General features: G+C 38.5%; 1 protein-coding gene across 11 annotated transcripts in view; it reads left to right on the forward strand.

Moving 5' to 3' along the window:
- Positions 1 to 19,710, forward strand: part of LOC124262847 (multiple epidermal growth factor-like domains protein 11) — a 91,969-nt gene that overhangs the window by 70,106 nt on the left and 2,153 nt on the right. For 6 of the 11 annotated variants that reach the window (XM_046697418.1, XM_046697424.1, XM_046697422.1 and 3 more), the window contains 8 exons: positions 2,258 to 2,407; positions 4,233 to 4,382; positions 16,006 to 16,155; positions 16,378 to 16,527; positions 17,310 to 17,456; positions 18,202 to 18,339; positions 18,690 to 18,827; positions 19,016 to 19,153. In XM_046697418.1, coding sequence (XP_046553374.1) covers positions 2,258 to 2,407; positions 4,233 to 4,382; positions 16,006 to 16,155; positions 16,378 to 16,527; positions 17,310 to 17,456; positions 18,202 to 18,339; positions 18,690 to 18,827; positions 19,016 to 19,153 — 1,161 coding nt within the window. The remainder of the gene's footprint in view (positions 1 to 2,257; positions 2,408 to 4,232; positions 4,383 to 16,005; positions 16,156 to 16,377; positions 16,528 to 17,309; positions 17,457 to 18,201; positions 18,340 to 18,689; positions 18,828 to 19,015; positions 19,154 to 19,710) is intronic. The other 5 variants (XM_046697426.1, XM_046697430.1, XM_046697419.1 and 2 more) reach the window with 4 other exon arrangements.

The following is a 19,710-nucleotide window of genomic DNA, read 5'->3' on the forward strand; positions in this document are numbered from 1 at the left end:
TGACCAAACTCGTCAATATATTTTGTACAATATTTGAATTTTTGCCATAAGACCTGATCACATCGATGAATGTACATTTACTCTTGTTAGATACCACGGGGTGGACTTTCAATGTAGGTATCAAAGTGTATATTTTACTGCAAGAGATACTGATATTCGCGAAAGTGGTTGGATGGATCATCTATAGTCGAAGGTGAGGTGAGGTGAAATTGGGTTTTACGTCGTACTTGAGAATATTTCGCTCATATGACGACGTGCATGCGTGTGTATGTGTATGTGTGGCTGCTTGTACTAGCCGAGACTTAAGCTTGCTTTATAGTGCTAGCCCACTGAGATACCATGCCACAGTGAAGCATGAATACCCCACTCAGACACCATATACTGACTCAAAGCCGACCAGTCCTTGTTGTATCCATTAAAGCCGAGCGCCAGGCAGGGACCAACAAGTACCATATTTTAACGTCTTTTGGTATGACGCGGTCGGGGTCGGGGTCGAAGGTGACATGGCAATGGATATAGCTCGATTATAGGACATCTGCGGTAACGTTATGCATGCAACATATCTAATATAATACAAAATGTGTTGAGTGAGATACTGAAACAGCATTATCAGTGATTCGAATTTCAAAAGGAGCAAACTCAAAATACAGCTTGCGCTGTTAAGTTTCGTAAAATGTAGCTCTGAGAAAGGGATGACATGGGTCGTTCGCCTCTCGATTCATCATTTAAAGTGCACAGGCTATTCCATCAAAACGAACGGCAGTATTGTTCGACGTATTTGTCAATGTTGCTGTTTACTAGAGCTCTAGTGGAAGTACCTTCTTCCTCGAATCATTGAATCATTGAATCACATAGCATCAAGGGAATATGTACCCTTACTTTAAAAAATGTCATTTTTTGTGTTTTGCAAATGAAGGAAAATATTCTAAAAGTAATATGACGCATCACTTAACTTATTTTAAGTTAACATAACAACTTTGTGGTGTTGATGACTTACCCAGGGACGAAACTCTATGACCCGTGTGCGTATAGAATGGGCCAATAAATGGTTATACCAAAGACATCCCTAACAAAAGGTGTAACAATTAATATCATCACACGCGTTTCAAGTGATAATGTTTATCAAATGTGTAGACACACTTATATATACTTGTGATCTTAAGTGTAATATAGGATAACGTAAAAGTCATGTGGTGTAAATAAGTGTTTAAAATGCTTCGTGAAGCAATTATTACATATAAATCACCATAGTACGTGGAGGTAGGGAAGAAGGTGATTCTCGTGATTCTCGAGTTTGAATTGATCAATCAGCTTTCATTAGCCAACGAAAGAATAGCTTTATCGACTTTTACGGTGCCGGTTTCTGAATGACGCTTACGCCACAATGAATTTGTTTTGACAGTGTTCTCAATTGAAAGTGAAATAAAACATTAAAACGTTTTGATAAATGGTGGCTTCTAATAAAGTCAAGCAGGCAATTAGTATTTTGTAAATGTAATTTGGCAGTGCATATAGATACTCAGAATACTTCAGAAACTGATTTCATTTGGTGTAAAGGAACAACAGCCCTTACAACATGTAGTTCTTTGGGCTTTTTTGGTGCAAAATGTCATATCTTAAAAGGATGACAAGTATGTAAGGAACATACATTTCTTAGAATCTTTAAGATATATTCAATCATGTCTTGGAACGAGCTTGTAGTGCTTATGAAATGTAACAGACAAAACCAACCTTGTGAAATATATTGTTAATGAAAACAAGTGTTCCAGAATTGTTTGTGTTTGATTATGAGAAAACATGATCGATTGCTTGGTCGTATAGTCACTACGACCAGTCTTCGATTATTTCAATTAATCGGACCACCACTAGTAAGAGCACATTTCCAAACCTGATCATCAGTAAATAATGATGTCCTATTTATTTTCCTATTTCTACTTGTACTCGTCCCTGTATATTTTCAGCTGAAAAGTTTATTTTCTTTTGCATGTGTTTGTTTCGTGACCATCGTTGAGGCAAGATATGCTCACATTTTGTGCAAACAATCACTGAATCTGTAAATGTACATATGTACACAATGTACACAATGCAAATGTATTTTGTATGTGAATGCTATCGATATTGATGGTATTCACATGAATATCACACGAGCTTAATGTCTTCATTTGTAGTGACGCGAAACGTGCCATGGCCTTAATGCATATGGGTTATCTCCTTTAACACTAATTATTGTCTTATTGTTATTCAATGTATTACTCAGTCTGTGTGGATGGAAAGTACGGTCCAAGCTGTGCCAGAGACTGCAGCTCCAGTCATTGCAAGGTACTCCCTTCCACGTGTGATCGTATCACTGGAGCCTGTCTTCCTGGTGGATGCCAGGACGGATGGATGGGGGCGGACTGCTCCACAGGTAATGTAGTGTCATATCACGGTGCATTGTTCAATAGTCAATTTTGAAATATATGGTTGAATACAAGGGTACTACGGAGGTTACAAATGTATCATTATGAGGCAAAATGTATCATTATGTTACACATTCAATGTAATTATTTGTTATTTGATAAAACCAATAATCTACATATATATCAATAACAAATCATATGTAAACTTGCACTTATGTTCTGTGGGCATGTATGGAATCAAGTGTAACAAGGCCTGTAACTCTTGATTGACCTCAAAGGTTAATGCAGCATGTAGATGATGGCGCTTTTGCCAAAGTGGATGAAAGGTATACTGCCTCAAGGCTTATAATTAAGACGAACCGGTCATTGTACAGATGTAGGAAACATTTTTACACACCGTATTCCTGCACATGTCCATATAATGTTAATGTTATCGTTTGCATTTATTTCGAACAAATATGACCCTCATCTAACTTTCACCTTCCAATAGAAAGGAGCCACAGCCTTTGTGTTCAAATTTCACAACATTTGAACATGCTCCGTCTTGGGAGATTTCAAAGTGCGTCAAGAGTAGAGACCAAACCTAACTCATCAGTGATAGACCTTTGTACGTGTCTATTTCAGGGACATCTTTGAGGCAGGATAAGCTATCGATATTGATGATATTCACATGAGTATCACGCGGCCTTTATCTCGTTTTTGTATTGACGTGAACGGTGTCACATACAAATCTTACATGCAAATCCACGTGTCCATCAAACACAGCGTGAGTGAGTTAAACTTATAAGTTAAATCGGCAGTTTTTCAGCCATTGCGTGACTATATCAAGTTACCTAATAATTTTAGGTAAATTATACGAAAAAAATGTCAACGAAAAACAGTAAAACAACTAGTTTATCACAGATGGAATTTAAAAACTAGTTATTAAATATAAAACATTTTAACTATACAAGACGATACAATATAAACAGGCCAACTGAAGTTAGATCAACATACTAAGGACCATGGGGACTTACAGTACATTTGCTTCCTACATGGACCCTAGCTGGATTTACACCATCCCTTCAGCTATTAGCAATTTTAGATAATCTAGCCATCAATTGAAATACCGTACATGCTACAATTAATAATAGTAGTTGGTTTAAATTAACTTTGAATGTTTTGGGACTCACGAACCCTCTCAGGAGGACAATAATTTTCCAATACCTCAACCCCTTCTGAGTGTACAGCCACTAATAATCTCCGTTACTAATCTAAACTACCAATAATCAAATATTTATCTATTTATAAATCATTTATCAAAATGTATCTAATAATTCTATTTCTCTTAAAAATTCAATAATTAAATGGTAAATGACGTTAAAAATATCCTTCACTGTTTTGACATTGAAAACTCTATCCCTTGTCATTTGTTGAGTGCTGCCTTGGCAGCAAAATCGGCCATAGTGTAAAATCATGTTTGTATGTCAATCGTTTGTTTCTGATTTAATAAAAATGCGGTTAATGTTAGGTCGACTTGTGTTCAAACCAATTGCCAAGGAGGAGAAGAAAGAAGACGGGAAGGAGTTATATTTTCCAACTCAATGCCGGCAGCAGGAAGGAATGGTTTAATTCTGAACCCAAGAGGCGGAGCAGGAGAAGATTTCTTGTTGTATAAATCCTCATAGAGGGGATGAAACAACAAATAGCATTCTAGCATTCTGTTGGTCAGTTTGACTTTTTATTTGATATTTTTCTATTAAACTTCCCCAAATTGGTTTTGTAACTAATAGTTGCCACTGCATCTATTGTATCAAGAGTGACTAAAAGTGCAGTTTTTCATATCTTACTCAGTGTGTGCGGGTGGAACGTATGGTCCCAGCTGTGCCAGGTACTGCATCTCCAGACATTGCAAGATAAAAACTACCAAGTGTGACCATGTCAATGGAGCCTGTCAAGGTGGTGGATGTGATGATGGATGGATGGGAGTGGACTGTACTGCAGGTAATGTAGTGACATTTCATAGCTAATTTACAAAGGGCTACAGCCCATGAATGCGCAATGCCATTTAGAAAGTAGTGTATGTAACCTAAGTATTGTTTGGCATTACACTTTACTCAGCCAGTGGAAGATGTGGTGGCTGTGTAGATTAGATTGCTGCATTTGTTTGCTGGCGATTAGGTGCCTGACTCTGAGTGTGGGGGTTAGAATCCTAGATGGAACTCAACCCCCAAAGTACTGGAATCTGTACTTTACTGAAAGGATGTATTAAGACAAGGATGTATTATGAGCCCTATCCTGTTCTCTTTCTTCATAAAAGAGTTATATAATGATATTTCGCTGCAAGGTAAGCCTGGTGTCCAGTTATTTCCTGACATCATTGAAATATTTATATTACTTTTTGCAGACGATGAAATTCTAGTATCTACCTCAATTATTGTGTTACAAAACCAACTAAACATACTAGAAAGATATCCTTCAGAATGGTCGCTATCAGTAAATCTTGAAAAGACTAATATTGTTGTATTTAGAAAAGGTGGTCCCCTCTCTTCGAAGGAAAGTGGTGTTTTACTTCTAAACCCGTTAATGTCGTAAATCATTATAAATACCTCGGTGTTAAATTTTCTTTACTATGAACTGGACACATTGTGCTGCAGATTTAGCTCTCAGAGCTAAGAAAGCACTGTTATACCTCATGTCCGTTTATAACAACTTTGGTTTCCTTACCCACAACGTATTTTTCAAATTATTTGATGTACAAATTCAGCCTATTCTTTTGTACGGTTCCAAAATATTGCGCTTCCAACCTTTCCAAGCGCTTGAAAAGATACACTTACTGGCCTGCAAGAATTTTTTAGCAGTCTACCCCTAACGACATGGTATATGGAGAATATGGGAGATTTCCAGTTTTCATTAATGCTCAAATTAGATGCTTAAAAAAGTGGCTAAAGATAGTACAAATGCATCATCACCGTCTCCCGAAAACTTCCTACAATATGCTTCTACATATAGACAGTAACGGCAAAGAAACTTGGGCGTCCTATATAAGGAACCTTCTTCGTTCTAAAGGTTTTGGTATCGTCGGGTTAAACCAATCCGTAGGTGGCACCAGTGAAGAGCCACCTCCTCGTGGTGGGTGCTGGGTAACGCTAAGCGCTCTTCGACCCCCCGTTGTGGATCCGGGGGTATATGTGGTCTACCAACCCGTTTGCCGTGGGTTGCGCCCCTGTGTCGGTGGAGGACGGGATTCTGGTGGTTGAGGGCACTGGTTCCAGGAACTGTGTTCCTTTGCCCAACACACCACTTCGGCCCTGACTTCACCTAGACGGGTGGTTGAATGGGCCCAGTTCAACCAATCGGCTGGTCATGCCGAGCCCTGAGCACTAAATTTCATTGCTCTAATATTATTTGGCTTGTTTTTATTTGGAAACAATACTGACATGTTTTGTTTTTGTATATCTACTATGTGATGTATGGATTTTCAAATTTGTGAAAATTTGCCTAGATGCTGGTGCCAGAAGGCGGTGGCTCATGGGCCAATCCGGTGGAAAAATTACTTTGGTTTTTCTGCTTGAGTATATCATCCGAGTATCCTTGGTGCTGCAAGTTCGGAGACCCGCTTGTTTTTTAGCATTGTCCGCTGTGATACTCCGTGGTGGGTGGGGAGCTTTCAGGATGACGAAATCTAAACACTTGCATGGCTTATGAAACCCCACCAAAAAAAAGCAAACGTCCTCTTGAAACTGATCCTGATGACAACGACCTCAGACTTTCGAAACAAATTGATTACTGGCCCCGTTTTGTTGTCATTGACACCAAAGATAGCACACCATTAAAGTTAAACCCTTTTGCTGTGTCTAAGGGTATTCAAGGCATTGCTGGCGAGGTAAAGACCATTAAAAGATTACGTTCTGGTGCGCTGTTGATTGAGTGCAGCAAAAAACAACAGCCTACCAACATGTTGAACACTGATGTTTTTGTTGGCATTCCGGTTACCGTCATGGCCCACAAAACACTTAACACGAGCAAGGGAATCGTGCGAGACCGCGACAGATTGCTGGCTGACATGTCGGAACTTGATATCGTCTCCGAGATGAAGGATCAGGGTGTACTGTATGTCAGACGTTTCTCAACACGTAAAAATGATACAACCATTAAAACCAACACATATCTGTTTTCCTTTTCTCTACCAAATGCTCCAAAATCACTGAAGGCAGGTTATTGTAACCTCAATGTTGAGACATATATTCCAAACCCTCTTAGGTGCTTCAAGTGTCAAATGTTTTGCCACAGCGTGAATACTTGCACATTGTCTGTTGTGTGTGCTCACTGTAGTGAAAAGACACACACAACTGAAGATTGTGTCAGTAATGTCAAAAAATGCAACAACTGCGCAGGGAATCACCCATCTTACTCTAAGGACTGCCCCGTATGGAAAGAACAAATGGCAATTAATAAAATAAAATTCACACAAAACATTAGTTTTGCAGATGCCAAGAAACTAGTCCATAGCTCAGAACAAACAGACAGTTATGCTTTCATTGCCAGACCAACGGCTGAGGTACCATCTAGAGTAACTAAAGTGTCTGCAAGTTGTCAGACAAACTTAACTTAGGTTTAGGAGATTCTGTATTTACCCGTCTCGCCCGCTACATCTACACAAACTGGAAACTCACCTCCTGGTACATCTCGAATCCAGTCAGAGACGTCGTCCCGTGATCATAAACCATCTTCTCAGTCGTCAACAAAGTCTCAACAAGATATCACTAAACCCAAAAGTAACAAGCCAGATTTATCTAAAAAGCTAAGTGGCAGAGCCCCAAAAGGGTCGGAAAATAAAATTTAGTTATACAACAAATATGGATCTCTTGAGGCCATGGACGTATCTGAAAACGTCCATTCTAGGGCACATGGCTTGTCGCCCTACCCAAACAAGTCTTGGGTAGATCCCCAATAAATCCCCAAAGATAATGTCTTCTAATAATCTTGTATAGTGGAACTGCAGAGGGGCTAAGGAATAATTTCCCAGTGATTTGCAGCTATTAGTCCAGGACTTCACACCATCAGCCATTTGTCTTCAGGAGACATATTTAAAACAGAGCCGGATACATTTGACCTCACGCCATTTCAATGCATACCATTCTTTTCACCTCCGGGTGATCAGGGCCACTGGAGGATCATCGATCCTTATCAAACAGAATATTATCCATAGCCCTGTTATACTTAATACTGGTCTCCAGGCGGATTGCCCGTCACGACTGACGTTACATGTTACGTTCACATTATGAGATCTTTATATATCTCACCGTCTTCAACTCTTTCCAGAAGACTGACCTTCAAAATTTATATGACCAACTCCGAAACCTTGTATCATTATGGGGAGATTTAAATGGCACAACCGGCTCTGGGGTATTGGTACAACTACTAATGCTAAAGGTAAACTATTAGAAGACTTTTTGTTCAGATAATGATTTATGCATATATATAATGACGGTTCTAAGACATATTTACATCCTGGCACAGGAACTTATTCAGCCCTTAATTTATCAATTACAGACTCAGACTTATTGAGTGAATTTGAGTGGTCAGTCCACGACGACCTGTGTGGAAGTGACCATTTCCCAACAATACTAAAACCGTGAATCCATCTGATGTTCCTCCATCATCAAGATGGAACTTTAACTAGAGGCTAACTGGCCTTTATATGAAACTTTCTGTGCTAACAAACTCAAAGCCTGAACTTTTCGCAGTCTTCCTGAGTGCCATCAAATGTTTTCAGATGAGCTCAGACACATAGCTGACAAGTGTATCCCCAAATCCTCTGCAGTTCCTCATGTATGTAAACCATGGTTTAACGCTGAATGCAAACAAGCTCATAAGGCACGGAAGAAAGCTGAACATTATTTCCGTTGCCATCCTATGGTTCACAATTTAAACAAATTTAGAAATTTTAAGCGCCAAAGCACGCGCGTGCTTTTAAACAAAATAAACGCCAATCTTGGCGAAACTATATCTCAAACATCCATTCGCGCCGCGTCGATATCAAAGGTGTGGAACATGATCCAGAAAATAAAAGGTAAGGGCTCTAAATCTAGCATTAAGCATCTCAAAAATGGAGATGAATTATTAACTGATAAATCTGACATAGCAAATAAACTTGGAGAAACTTTGGCCAAACATTCTTCCTCATCTAACTATGTACCTGAATTCCAGAAATATCAAATACAGCAGGAAAAGAAACCTATTAATTTCATTTCAGACAATGGAAGACTACAATGAAACCTTTTCGATACATGAGCTTCATACTGCTCTTGACCAAGCTCACGATACTGCTTAAGGAGCTGATGGTATACATTATCAACTCCTGAAACACTTACCTGAATCATGTTTAGAGACCCTCTTATCTATTTTTGATGACATTTGGACATCTGGACAATTTCCTTCGTCGTGGCGCGATGCTATAATTGTGCCCATTTCTAAACCTGGACGTGATTATACTGATCCTTCCAATTATAGGCCAATTTCACTAACTAGCTGTGTTTGCAAGACCATGGAACGCATGATAAATAATCGACTTGTTTGGTACCTGGAAACAAATAACCTTATAACAGATATACAATGTGGTTTCCGTAAAAACAGAAGTACTATCGATCACCTAGTGCGTTTGGAATCATCTGTTAAAAATGCTCTAATTAATAAACAACACGCTGTGTCTATCTTTTTGGATCTTGAAAAAGCATATGACACTACGTGGAAATATGGCATTTTTAAAAGATTTACATGGATTCGGATTACGAGGCCGTTTGCCTCAATTTATAGTGAACTTTTTAACTGACAGACAATTTCAAGTCCGCGTGGAATCTACCCTGTCTGATCATTACAATCAGGATCAGGGTGTCCCACAAGGCAGTATTTTGTCTCTCACATTGTTTAGTATCAAGATCAACAGTTTATCCAAGGTTTTAAATGATTCGATCGATGGATCACTTTTTGTGGATGATTTTAATATTTCTTGTCGTGGTAAAAATATGCATACTATTGAACGACAACTGCAGTTGTGTTTAAACAAAATAAATAAATGGTGTCTGGAAAACAGCTTTAAATTTTCTAAATCCAAAACAAATTGTATACGTTTCTGCCGTAAATACAAACCGCATAAAGACCCTGAACTATCTCTAAATGGCATCCATCAAAGTTGTTAAGGAGGCCAAGTTCTTGGGTTTAATTTTTGACTCGCACTTAACGTTTCTGCCACATATTAAATCCCTTAAAACTAAATAGCTGAAGGCACTTGACTTGTTGAAAGTAGTTTCTAGCACAAAATGGGGAGGGGATCAAGCTACCCTCCTCCACCTATATCGCTCATTGGTCCGCTCGAAACTTGAGTATCGATCCATGTAAGTATATGGTGGAGCCTGCAAAAGCAATCTAAAACTACTTGATTCTGTCCACCACCAAGGTCTAAGGATTTGTCTTGGATCTTTAGGAACTTCTCCTGCTTGGACAGTCTCTGTAATCGAAGCAGACGAGCCTTCTCTAGCCCACCGACGTATAAAATTATCTTTACAATATCTTACAAGAGCTATATTCTAACAGATCAATCCTGCATTTCACTGTATCTTTAATCCTCTTTATGAGGAGTTTGTACAACCAGAAATCTTCTCTTGTTCCTCCACTGGGGCTCAGAATGAAGCCATTCATTATTGCTGCTGCCGACATTGAGCTGGGAAATATAAGCTCCTTCTCGTCTTCTTTCTTCTCCTCCTTGGCGGTGGTTGGAGTCACCAGAGTTGACCTAACTCTGACTAAGTTTAAAAATCAGAAACTAATGACACAATATAAACAAAGTATAGTAATCAATTAAGAATTAAAATATAATGCGTATAAATCCTTATTTACAGATGGGTCCAAGGATGGTGGCGCAGTGGCCTGTGCCACTGATCATACAAGATCCAAAATTCAATATCTTCTAGAATGCCGGATAACAGCTCTATATTTACACGGCAGAAGCAAAACGCCATCTTAACAGCTCTTAAATATATTCAAAGACACCTAAATATAAACAATATATAATCTTTCTGACTCTCTTTCTTGCCTTCAGGCTATTTAAAATCTATCTTGCAAGCATCCACTTTTAATTGAAATAATCAGATTATATAATGATTTTGCTACTGGCCAATGCGACATCGTCTTCTGTTGAGTTTACCCAGCCACGTTGGCATTTCTGGGAACACAATGGCCGATCTTGCTGCAAAGGCAGCACTCCACAAATCTGTGACACCCTTCTTCTCCCATGCTCTGATTACCAAAGCTGCTTTCCATAAAAGATCTTATATCCGTGATCTGATGCAAAAAGTGGGACACCAAAGTAGGTATCAACAAATTATGCAATAAAACCCTATATCAGTTACACTTACTTGGGTTGTCAGTCCAGATTTGAAGAGGTCATTATGCGACGATGTCGTATTGGCCACCTAGATATACGCATGAGTACCTATTAAAGGTGAGGATCCTCCGTTTTGTATCCTTGTGATGAACAGATCACGGTCAAGCATGTCTTGCTTGACTGTGTTGAAGTACTCCATCACAAAGGGATATCTATTTCAAATCGAACTATGAAGGATCTTTTTTTACTAATATAAGTCCTCATTTAATTATTGCTTTTTAAAAGAATTAAATTTGTTAACAGATTTGTAAATAGCTAAATATTTTATGATTGGAAGTTTGAATTCGTAACATAGATTGTTAGTGGCTGTATCCTCGAGGGGGTTAAAAGTACTGTAAAATTATTGTCCTCCTGAGGAGTACGTAGAATCCCAAAACATTCAAAGTAAATTTCAACTTTCCGTTTTTTAATCGTAGAATATTTGTAATTTTTAATGTATGGCTAGATATGTCTTAATTGCTAACGGCTGAGGGGATGATATAAATCAGCTAGGGGCCCATGCAGGAAACAAATGTACTGTAAGTCCCATGGTCCCTAGTATGGTGATCTACCTTCAGTTGTTAGCGATCTATAGCCCATTTTTAGATTGTGTTGTCCCCTATGGTTAAAATGTTTTAGATTCAATTACTAGTTTTACATATATATATCTGTGATACTCTAGTTGCTTTACTGTCCTTCGATGACAGGTTTTATAATATATACATATTCCATTACAATGTAAAATGTTCTCGTCACGATATGGCTGAAATATTGCCGATGTGACGTTAAATATTAACTCACTCACTCACTCACTCTAAAGTTTAACAGATCGAGAGCTAATGGATTGCCATATAAACAAAAGTATAATCAATTAAAAGAGGTAGAAGCATAATGCGTATAAATCCTTATTTTACAGATGGGTCCAAGGACGGTGGCGCAGTGGCGTGTGCCACTGTCATTGGATCAGAACAATATCTTCTAGAATACCGGATAACAGCTCTATACTTACAGCAGAAGCAAACGCCATCTTAACAGCTCTTAAATATATTCAAAGACATCCTAAACATAAACAATATATAATCTTTTCTGACTCTCTTTCTTGCCTTCAGGCTATTAAAAATCTATCTTTCAAACATCCACTTTTAATTGAAATAATCGAATTATATAATGATTTTGCTACTGGCCAATGCGACATCGTCTTTTGTTGGTTACCCAGCCACGTTGGTATTTCTGGGAACACAATGGCCGATCTTGCTGCCAAGGCAGCACTCAACAAATCTGTGACACCACTTCTTATCCCATACTCTGATTACAAAGCTAGCATTAGAACCTACATCCGTGATCTGATGCAGAAGAACTGGAACACCCAGGTAGGTATAAATAAATTACATGAAATAAAACCTTATATTGGTTACACATACTTGGGTTGTCAATCCAGATTTGAAGAGGTCATTATGCAACGATGTCGCATTGGCCACACTAGATATACTCACGAATATTTACTGAAAGACGAAGATCCTCCGTTTGCATCCCTTGTGATGAAAGAATCACAGTCAAGCATGTCCTGCTTGACTATGTTGAATATTCCATCACAAGGGATAAGTATTTTCAATGTCAAAACATTGAAGGATCTTTTTTATATTGTTAATTATCAGTTAATAGTTGAATTTTTAAAAGAATTAGATGTGTTGACTGATCTGTAAATAGCTAAATATTTTATTGTTGGTAGTTTATATTATCAACTCAGATTGTTAGTGGCTGTACCCTCAAAGGGGGTTGACGTAGCGTAAAATTATTGTCCTCCTGAGAGGGTACGTAAGTCCCCAAACTTTCAAAGTCAATTTAAACTTGCCAGGATTTTTAAACGTAGCATTCTTGTCATTTTAATTTTGGCTAAAATTTCTTCCAATCGCCAGCAGCTGAAGGGATGGTGTAAATCCAACTAGGGTCCATGCAGGTAGCCAAGGTACTGTAAGTCCCCATGGTCCCTGGTATGGTGATCTACCTTCTAGTGTTGGCGAACTATAGCTTGTTTTTATATGGTATTGTCCAAATAGTGCTATCAGTTTTAACTCTCCATACTAGTTCTAGTTGTAATTGTGATATTCTAGTTGTTTTACTGTCCTTTGTCGGCAGGTTTTCTAATCTCTATATATATTCTGTTTCAAATGTCAAGTTTTCTCGTCACGATATGGCTGAAATATTGCCGATGTGACGTTAAACAATAACTCACTCACTCACTCAATCCGTAGGTAATGTCAATGTTTTCCTGAACCAGTTTAGAGATCGCTGTATATGTATTTTTCAACAAGAATGGCACTCGAGGCTAGAAGAAAGCGCCCGTTTTGATTCTTACAGACAGTTTAAGTCCCTTTTAGAACCAGAAAGATATTTATCCCTTGCGACTACAAATAATCTGAGACTGCTACTTGTAATGTTTAGACTGGGGCTATTAGATTTACAAATAAATGAAGGAAGAAGACTATCCATTGATAGAAATTATAGATCATGTCTATTTTGTAAAAAAGGCATTGAAGACGAATTACATTTTCTTGTTGAATGTCCAGCCTATGATAAAATCCGTTCTGATTATCTCCGTAACTGTATTACAATCAGAAGTAATAATGCAGCATTTTACAAAATTGTTTCCTCATGCGATTATCCAGATTATCACTATATATCCATCATGCTATTATGTTAAGAAAACAATTGTTATCCTCCTGAATGAGAACCTTCTTTGTAACCGCTGTATATGGGCCGATGGCCTTATATACAAATAAACATATTTTGACCTTTGACCTAAGCTGTAGTCTACCTAGGAATAAATATTATACAACGTCAGGCCCCATAGTATCCGAATTATACAGAACGTCCATGCAGCCAACCCTTCCAAATATGTCCCCGATAGAACAGCTCAGCGATGTCATAGATTATCATGGATTATCACGACAACGACTACATCCTCCAGCCAACTTATAACATCTGATCTGGGGCCTTCACGGAGAATGGCGAATAAGCCCAAGTAACGTCATCAAACGGATGATATTTTTTCTGTGCCCCGGATAATGTTTTTCGTGTCTTGGAGTTCGGTTGTAATAGACGCTATCGATATGACATGTCATTGGACTTAAGCGATTTGAGAGGAGCGTGCCCAATGGCGTTGAAAGTTTGATTTACTTTCCTACCATTGTCCACTCAGTTGAAATTATTTAGCAACTTTAATTTATTGTTTATGTAAAACATTTCTCGTCACTATATGGCTGAAATATTGCCGAGGTGACGTTAAATTCTAACTCAATCACTCACTCACTCACTCACTCAGTTTGATTTCCTATCCTACCATTGTCCACTCAGTTGAAAGTTTGATTTACAAGCCATCCTCCGTTCAGGCACCATCCATGTCAATATCGGTTGCTGTATGACTGTAATGTTAAGTGTTGATTTTGTTGACATTTTCAATACATTTTACTTCATTCTTCTATCTTTTATGGCATGTCCTGCTTGACTGTGTTGAATTTTCCATCACAAGGGATATCTATTTCAAATCACAAACTACGAAGGATCTTTTTGGTAATATAAGTTCTCATTTAATTATTGCCTTTTTAAAATAATTGGACTTGTTAACTGATTTGTAAATAGATATATATTTTATTATTGGTAGTTTAGATTAGTAACTGGCATTGTTAGTGGCTGTACCCTCAAAGGGGGTTGAAGTAGCGTAAAATTATTGTCCTCCTGAGAGGGTACGTAAGTCCCAAAACTTTCAAAGTTAAATTGTTTCAACGTAGTATATTTGTTCCTTTACATTTCGGCTAAACTTGTCCTACAATCCCCAGCGGCTGAAGGGATGGTGTAAATCCAACTAGGGTCCAATGCAGGTAGGCACTGTAAGTCCTCATGGTCCCTAGTATGGTGATCTACCTTAAGTTGTTGGCGATCTATAGCCCATTTTTACATTGTATTGTCCAGAAATAATGTTCTACCTTTAAATATATATGCTAGCTAGTTTTAACTCAATCTGTGATAATCTAGTGGTTTTACTGTCCTTCGTTGACAGGGTTGTATATGTTATATGTATGTATTATGAATTAAGAACTAGTTTTAGTCAAGATATGGCTGAAATACTGCCGATGTGACTTTAAATCTTCACTCACTCACTCACTCTATCTATCTTTTATGTTTTCTAAAAGTTTGGTTAAAAAATATCCCCACGTGTCCTCTGGCCGTCATTTTAGAAAATTTTATTGTGGAACCCAATAAATTCGAAATGATACAATTAATCATTGTAACTAAAGGAATTGTCGTTGTTTGTAACTTTCTATACAACCAAATAAACGATAACACATTATCATTCAATACTCGATGGCCATTCTCCGACTGGTTTGACTTACAAAGTAAACACAGTTTCTTTTTGGTTCCAATGATAACACGTCACATTCAATTTGAGTGTCAATAGACTTATATCTCTTTCAGTTGAAAGTAATTCAGTTTTGAAACTGGTTACAAACTTTTTTAATGTCGTACCTATAGGCTGCCAATACCACCATTCGTTTCGGATATAAAGTAATCTTTCTCCAAAGATATACATAAACTGATATTTTCACACCTTGTTCAGCCACATTTCATAAAGTCATATGTACAAGGAAGTTATTTAACATGTGAAACCTTTCCACACTTACCATAACAGTGCAACCTGTATAGCTTTTCTTTACATTTGTGGAGCCTGGGAACCTAAGCCAAAACTTTATCACCCTGTTCGATGTACTTACATCCAGCGGTAATCTCCCACAGTAACCCATGACATGTTCACCTGGTTCTACAGACCAAACAGATAGTCAGAAAATTCCACAACATCTTTAGTGTACAGCAGCACTAAATATAACCAGAGTAAATCCGGCATCAATTAGATACCATGTGTATCTTACTTCATATTTTTATCTAGCTCATTGATTTACAGCGAAAATCCATGGTTCCACTCAACAAACACGTGACATAGTGTGTTAAGCCGTCAGAAAATGGAAATATTTTTGCTGTACATTATTTTTTCTGGCACAAGTGTGCAAGATTTCCCAGAGACAGATACCTGTAATTACTTGAGTCACTCTATACTGATTTTGAAAACAGGGATGATAATAGACTTTGACCATGCGTTATCCCTGTGTTGACTTTCTTAGAGTGAATTGTTCTCCATATCGTACTCAGTGTGTGCCCCTGGACAGTACGGTGCCAACTGTGCCAAAGACTGCAGCTCCCGACATTGTAAGACGTCTTCCTCGACATGTGACCGAATCAGTGGAGCCTGTCCAACTGGTGGATGTGATGCTGGATGGATGGGGACAGACTGTACTACAGGTAATGCGTTGACATTTCATGACTGCTACAGACCAGACAGATTGACTGAAAATTCCACAACATCATTAGTGCACAGCAGCACTAAATATAACCAAAGTAAATCCAGCATCAATTAGATACCATGTGTATTGAGTTTGAAAACGGGGATGATAATAGACTTTGACCATGCGTTATCCTTGTGTTGACTTTCTCAGAGTGAATTGTTCTCCATATCGTACTCAGTGTGTGCCCCTGGACAGTACGGTGCCAACTGTGCCAAAGACTGCAGCTCCCGACATTGTAAGACGTCTTCCTCGACATGTGACCGAATCAGTGGAGCCTGTCCGACTGGTGGATGTGATGCTGGATGGATGGGGACAGACTGTACCACAGGTAATGCGTTGACATTTGATGACTACTATCACAGCTATAGTCTCGGGTCAGTGAGTAGCCTTCAAATAGTTGCTTTTTTCGCTGAACAGTCGGATTCGATTCCCAAAAGGAGTTATTGCTTAGCCTGTCATTCTACCGTTATACCATCGACGAAATTATGCCCGTGGATAACACCAATAACAATTTCAGCAGTGTTTAGACTGAGAAATGCGACTGGAATGAATAGCACATCAGCAGAGATGTTTATACCACCATGACAATCTGTCTCTTGCCAAAATACATCAATTTGTGACGAATTTTACAGAGCTTCCTTGGTTGAACAATATTATAACTTACACATTCTACTGCTATGGTCAACGTGAACATGTGTACTCTCTATGATTGTCGGGTTTTTATATCAAACAATCCGAACTTAGTTTATGTGTATCTTCCAGAATGAGTGGCAATTCATGTAATGTACACAAAATATGTTATAATATCAACCATCGTGGTTCATAATTGGCTCTTTGTTTGTTTGCTAGTTTGTTGTTCAACGTCGCGCTCAGCAGTATTCCAGCTATATGGCGGTGGGTTGTAAATAATCGAGTTTGGACCAGACCATCCAGTGATCAACGGCATAAGCTCTCGCAATTGGGATACAATGACATGTGTCAACCAAGTCTGGCCACCTGATCTTGTTAGTTGCCTCGACAAGCATGGGTTTCTCAAAACAAATTCTAGTCCGGATCATCACGATTTTACAAATTACTTTCACGCTTACACCAGCTCCAGCTTTATTTCAGCGTGTACCAATCTGATGTACGGCCCTAACTGTGTCAGTTCCTGCAGTGCCCGACATTGTAAAACAAAGTCATCTACATGTGACGGAGTGTCAGGAGAGTGTCTTGGTGGCTGCGAAGATGGGTGGACAGAAATAGACTGCTCCAGTAGTAAGTTACACAGCGCCATTGGTTTGCCATTGGTTAGTATTTCCTGTTGATTATGTGACGTAATGGTTAAACCAAATAGATGACTGAACGAAAACTGAATTTGAACTTATTCAAGGAAATTATATAGTATTCACCTTTTTAAAATGGACTGCATGTTTTGTTGATTGTTGATAACTTATTGTTAACATTGCACACACCTTTAGGAGATGTATGTCATGATGATGCCTAATCTACTAAACTGCAAGTTAGATGTGTACATGTTTAGTGTGTTCTTCCCGACAGGCTCTCATACTATTCACACTTGCTTATCGGGTGTGAGTGACCGTTGCAGCAAGCGTGTATGTCCTGAATTGGACTGCCTACGGGTACCACCGACGTGGTTTCATGATTAACAATGAATAGTGACGTATAATTTGAAAGCACATCAAGACATTCTTTGGTATGGTGATCTACCTTCAGTTGTCGGTGATCTATAGCCTATTTTTATATTGTGTTGTCTTCTATAGTTGAAATTATTTGGATTTAATTATTAGTTTTACATTTATATCTGTGCTATTCTAGTTGTTTTACTGTCCTTTGTCGACAGCCATATAAATTGATGACCTTGTTTTCATCGCTATATGGCTGTAATATTGCCGATGCGATGTAAAAGTTTAACTCACTCAAGACATTCTTAAGCCTGTAGTTCTATTTGGTCTTCAATAATATATTACTATAATCAAACTTCAATGTTGTTGCTCTTTAGAGTGCCATGCTGGCTATTATGGCCAAAACTGCCACCTGAAATGTGATGATAGACATTGTACCAGTGCATCCTGTACTGGCGATGGAGCATGTAGTGCTGAATGTGAGCCGGGCTGGACTCTCCGGGACTGCACACAAGGTAACACTTTGTTTTCAATCAAATGACTTGTATACACGCACGAAATACTTTTACCATATGCCACATGTCTGTCACACCACCATATAGCTAAGATATTGCTAAGTGCGACCATAAAGAACAAACGAACGCAATCTGTCGAACACAAGGAAACTGACACAGACGTGGACAACGTCATATTTTAACGTGTTGTTCAACGCCGCCATCAGCAATTTTACATCATAAATTAATGTTTCTATCTGAAACGTAAATCACCATAAACACCTGACCAGTTTGCAATCTTATACTAAGGGTGGATTAGTGTTGATGTGTGTGGTTTTTTTTTTAAATTCTAAAGATGTTCTGTTCCACAGAGTGCCCCAGTGGAACATATGGCATCATCTGTAACAAAACCTGTGGCCAGTGTGCTAACGACGACACATGCCATCATGTTACTGGGATCTGTGCTGATGGATGTGAGGCAGGGTGGCAAGGTGACCTGTGTCAGAAAGGTATATGGAACCACAGCGGAACGTATATCAATCATATTGTCTTTTTTACCGAAAACAACGTTATTCAAGGATACCGCAAACTGCCTCAGGGAAAATCATTACATGTTAGATCAGTATCTCAGAGCAATATTAACAGCCAAGCTGTCCAAGCTGTGATACATTAATCCAGCTGTCTATCTTCTTCTTAGGTTGTGGCAAAGGCACATTCGGGTCCAACTGTGAGAGTCGCTGCGGCAACTGTAACGGGACATGTAATGTTGTTGATGGAAGATGCCTCTGGGGTTGTACCGAGGGATACAATGGTCCTCGCTGCTCTGTGGAGCTTCGTAAGTACACCTCATATAGCTCCTTAGAAATGACTTTAACCTCACAGATCAGCTGCTAGTATGCGAAATGGTTTATATTCTATACTTTATACTTTTCTATGTTATAAATACTACGATGACATATTGGCGTTTTAAAAGGTTGTCGGCAGTATATTCACATGTTTATTACAATCAAACATGAAAATCAACCCGTGTTTCACCCTTCATTGTCGTAAGACATTTCACCTCACTGTATCAAAAAGGACTATTGCATGTTTGAATATGGAGTTTGGAACATGTAATATATGTGCACATGTGTCGTGTTTTTAATTCTAAAGTATGTGAAAACTGACTAATTACTATGAATGTTAACCTCTGTAATAACTTATGTTATTACCCACGTGGTCAACGTATGGGTAGTTGTATACTAATCTCGTACGTCACACGAGTGTCGTATCGCGTTGACCTGTGTCGTAACGACTTGACCTGAGATTCTAACGATTTTATTGGATGACCTCTCAGTTAGGTCACGTGACGGAACTACTTGTTCATTCATAACAAACAAGTGAATTCATTCA

This window comes from Haliotis rubra, unplaced genomic scaffold, assembly GCF_003918875.1.
Source record: "Haliotis rubra isolate DU_JTF1 unplaced genomic scaffold, ASM391887v1 Scf859, whole genome shotgun sequence".
Classification (NCBI taxonomy): Eukaryota; Metazoa; Mollusca; class Gastropoda; order Lepetellida; family Haliotidae; genus Haliotis; species Haliotis rubra.